Raw genomic sequence first — 4,683 nt, 5'->3', positions numbered from 1 at the left:
ATTATTATTATAATTATTATTATCATTATGATGGTGATGATATTCATAATGATGATATTAATGATAATATAAAAGTCCCCGGGGTAATTTTAGTTTGAATTCGCTGGTCAAGGAAGATCCATGTATGATTGATACAATACAACTATGTGTTGTCAGAATGTAGAAAGATAACTGGAATGTTAATCTCTCTTTTGGTGGCGTCATTTGAGCTGTTTTGTAACACCAGTGTGTATTTTGGAAATTCCATCTTATTCCTCTGTCAAACAGACAGTCTGTTATCTACCGAAAGTGGCATCGAATGTGGTAAACAATTGCGTGATTAAGTATTCATTTTAACTGAAATGTGTCTAGACCAAACCGATAAGCCGCATGTTGTTACGTTGGCACATATAGCTGGCAGTTTGCAGTTTCGGGACTTATTTGTCAACTTGCGTTTGGCAAGAAAATAGCGCTGCGGGAGAGCTGCGTTATTTGGACTGGAAAAAATATATTAAAGTCTTTTGTTACAGATAGTTCAAGGAAGAGAAAGCTCTTAATTCCTTGTCTGCTTGCGTAAAGATAGGCCGCCAACCTTGTCATGCGATTCAGATTCTTTTTTGATGACTTCACGCCATTCTTCTGTGTCCATACAATACCATGCCATACCATACCGTACCATACAATACAACTCCATATAATACCATACCATACCATACCATACTATACCATGCCATGCCATGCCATGCCATGCCATGCCATACCATACCGTACCATGTTATGTTATATACATGTATTATCACACCATATAAAATCCAACCATATATTATTACTTTAGCATACTGTGCCGTATTCCATACCACATTTTACAATACTGTATCTAACTGTACCATTCCACCCCATTCTACACCATACCATTACTGAACGTCTTACCCTGGTACCTGACTGTACTTTTCTATCTCACACTATACCATACCTTTGCTCGACGTCTTTATTTATTTGTTAATTAACTGTACCATTCCATCCCACTCTATACCATACCATGACTCGACGTCTTACCCTGGTATTAAACTGTACTTTTCCAGTAAGCACCAAACAAACTTAACACTAAGACTAATACGCACGTCATCTCCTACATCAGAACATCATCATCGCCAACATAAATAATCATCCTCATGCTCACCATCACAATTTCCATTACCGTCACCATCGCCAACAACATCATCATCATCATCATCATCATCATCATCATCATCACCATCATCATTACCGACTCAACAATTCCCCTTTCATAACAATCTGCACCATTACTTTCTTTTTACGTAACCAACAAAAAACGGGCAACAAAATCAGGACACGGAAAAAACAAACAAAAAAACTGTACTTTTCCATCTCACTACATACCCTACCATTACTGTACGTCTTACTCTGGTACTTAACTGTACCATTCCACCAAGCTCTATACCATTATACCATACCTTTACTCTACGTCTTACCCTGGTACCTAAGTGTACTTTTCTATCTCACACTATACCATATCTTTGCTCGACGTCTTGCACTGTTATTCAACTGTACCATTCCATCTCATTCTATACCATACCATTACTCAAGGTCTTACCCAGGTAATTAACTGTACCATTCCACCCCCACTCTATACTATACCATTTATGTACGTCTTTACTCTGATACCTAACCGTATCATTCCACCCCGCTCTATACCACACCATTACTGTACCTAACTGTACCATTCCATCCCACACTATATCATATCATTACTGGACATCTTCCCCTGGTAATTAACTGTACCCCCACACTTCACCTTACCATTACTGGACGTCTTACCCTGGTACCTAACTGTGCTTTTCTATCTCACACAATACCATACTTCTGCTCGACGTCTTGCCCTGTTATTCAACTGTACCATTCCATCTCACTCTACACCACACCATTACTGGACGTCTTCCCCTGTCCCCAGGCGGAGGGCCAGCCGGAGTTCGGCGATCACCGAGAGCGGGTCAAGTCCTTCACCTTCGACTATTGCTATGACAACGCCTCGGATTGTATTGAAACCACGGAGCTGGCCTCACAAGAGCTGGTGAGTAGTTCTCTCAATTATCTTTTCGTCTTTAACAATGATCCTGTTCGCCAATTGAGACGGGCTGGGTGTATAACTTTTCATGGTTTGTGAGTGGTTGGCGGGTGCTCTGGTGTGGTTTGCTTCTTCTTTCCTATCAAACATCTATCGTCCTTATCTTCCTTTCTTCTTTTTTATGTTTGTTACTCTCTTGTAATACCTCTAATTTTCTGGCGCTCATATGACCTTATGCACTTGCGAGCGCCGTAAAACCTCTACTAAAACTAACAAAACTTTACTTAGTTTAGCTGGGGCTAACGCAAGTCGCAGGGCACAGGTATCGGAGCTCTGACTCTGAGTGTTGGTTAACTCCCTGGTCGACTGCGCCACAATGACTGGAGAGCTTTTTAGCCTTATTTTTTTATTGCTATGATAACAACAAAGTATACGTTTGGGTTATGTGCACAATAATTGATCTCACGTTTAATGATCTGAACTTTTAACCGTGTTTATGTCAAGAATGAGTATGTCACCCCAACCAAAGTCAAATTCAACGGCCCGTGATGTTTCACAATTTAAAAAAAAGTACTCGAGTCAGATAGTATCTTATGAGATGATGGCTCTTTGTTGGTGTGAGTGCTGAAAAGTTCCTATGAAATGATGTCTTGTCCTCGAAACTTGCATGAGGTGACCTGTAAAACGGTGGCATTTCTAAGGAGCAGAGAACAGTTGTTTTACAAGAAATGTTGCCAGTTCTCAGGTAGAGAACCAATTCGTTCCTTTAAAATATTTTAATTTCTATGAGCCCAGAGGGATTTCATGACCTGCTTGAGTGCAGCAGTACAGTTGTATCTGGAATATAGTTTGACACGGAGAATGTTTACTTATCTCTATTATAGTACCCAAGATGTCCAATTTATTTTATAACAACTGAAAGTATAATGGTTCATGCAGATTGCAAGTATAACTTTCCAGCTGCTTTTGAGGTTTTGATTGTATGTTTTTAAATTGTCTTCACCTTCACCGAACCAGCATTCTGGATGACTGTTGGGGCGCCACTGCTGATTTTGAAACCAGCTTCACCCACTCATATCGGTTCTCAGCTGTCCGTAGTTAGGTAGTAGGATGTTCCAGTCACGGCCAGTCCACTCTTTGGTATTGCTAAACATTGTTTCTTCTGTTTATCTCTTCGTCACCATCCTGCTATCCCCGGTTGGATTGTCTCGGCCAGTCCAGATGATCTTGTGCTGTCTGCCAGTCTTTACAGGTGTTCCGTAAGAGAGTACCTTGTTCAAAGTAACAGAACATCGCCTCAGTTTTTTTTCTCCCTTTCCCAAGCTACCTTTCCCAAGCTACCACTAGTTAATCTGATTTTGGTTGTTTGAACAACGAGGTTTTATTAGAAGAATAGAAAGGCTTTTTGTACCCCCCCCCCCAACCCTTTTCTCTATTTTAGATCAACATACCTGTTTCAAAAACTCAAGTATAATGCCTCTACTTCAACTGTTTTCACCGTTTTGGGAGTTCTTTTTCTCTGCACCATGTGATTTTTGGTTGGACAAGTTCAAGGCCATGGCTGCTTCTACAAGATAACGCAGTCACTTTTGATGAACGGTGTTGTTTTCTTGTTTCTGCAAATACACACCCTTTTTGAGGAGTGCAATTATTAAAAGTATACTTGAATTTTGGGAATTATTCTGACATAATTTGGGGTAACGGGCTGCATTTGGTTTAAATGACTCTTTTTGCTGCCTTTAATCGTTATTACCAAGGTCTGTCTGCAACAACACATAACACAGTGCAGATAGAACATTTTGATTGTAGGCTTGTGTTAGGTGTAGATTTATGAGTCAAACAGGGAGTAGCCATTGTCCAGTACGACAACATTGTTCCTGCAACAGCTGTTCTCCGCCAACCCATGCGCAGCGGTTCACGGGAACCCACGCATGCATGAACGTCCATGATATGTGCACCGGAAGTCTCCGAAAGGGCTTATTAGTGTAAGCCGTGCCATGTGATCAATGAGGCGGGGAGAATTACTGTGTTAATTAACTCCGGTCTCTGGGTACAGGCGCTGCAGGCGGCGGGGGGCTGTGGGCCCACCTCGTTAACAGTAGAAACCTGCAGAGATGGCAGAGTGTGGACATATTACGTTGATCTACCCCAACTCACTCACTCATTCACTCACTCACTCATTCACTCACTCATTCACTCACTCACTCACTCACTCACCCTCTCTCTATATTATTGTCAGGTGATGCATAAGGCGAGTGCAGCAGACGCCATGCTTGCCTGTTCGTGGCAACCTCCTCTAATCTTTGCACATTTCGTCCCTTGGTGATTGCCTCATTCCTGATTGCACTTCTGTAACTTCTAGTTGGTCTACCTCTTCTTCTTTTCCGAGTTGGTCTCCAAAATCTTGTCTGATAGAGCAATCTTGTCTCTGATATTCTGAAAACATGTCCTATCTCTATCTTCTTTTTATGGGCATGTTAATGTCTTCAATTAGTTTCGAGCGCCGTAAAACACTTACCAAAAAATATCTTTCCAGCTTTTTCCAAGTCTTGATTATTTCTCATAAATTCACTCCATTTTATTAATAGAATTCTTTTTCTTAAACATATTGTTTGAAA

General features: G+C 40.9%; 1 protein-coding gene across 1 annotated transcript in view; it reads left to right on the top strand.

Annotated features, from left to right (window-relative positions):
• LOC101862023 (stAR-related lipid transfer protein 9) overlaps positions 1-2,071 on the top strand; it is a gene marked incomplete at its 3' end in the record, with an annotated part of 30,726 nt that extends 28,655 nt beyond the window's left edge. The window contains 1 exon segment of the mRNA XM_013080841.2: positions 1,952-2,071. Within this exon segment, the coding sequence (XP_012936295.1) occupies positions 1,952-2,071 (120 nt within the window).
• Between the last annotated feature and the right edge of the window lie 2,612 nt (positions 2,072-4,683).

The sequence above is a fragment of the Aplysia californica genome, unplaced genomic scaffold (genome assembly GCF_000002075.1).
Source record: "Aplysia californica isolate F4 #8 unplaced genomic scaffold, AplCal3.0 scaffold00102, whole genome shotgun sequence".
Lineage (NCBI taxonomy): Eukaryota > Metazoa > Mollusca > Gastropoda > Aplysiida > Aplysiidae > Aplysia > Aplysia californica.
The sequence above is the reverse complement of the archived record's forward strand: the minus strand, read 5'-3'. Positions and strand labels throughout refer to the sequence as shown.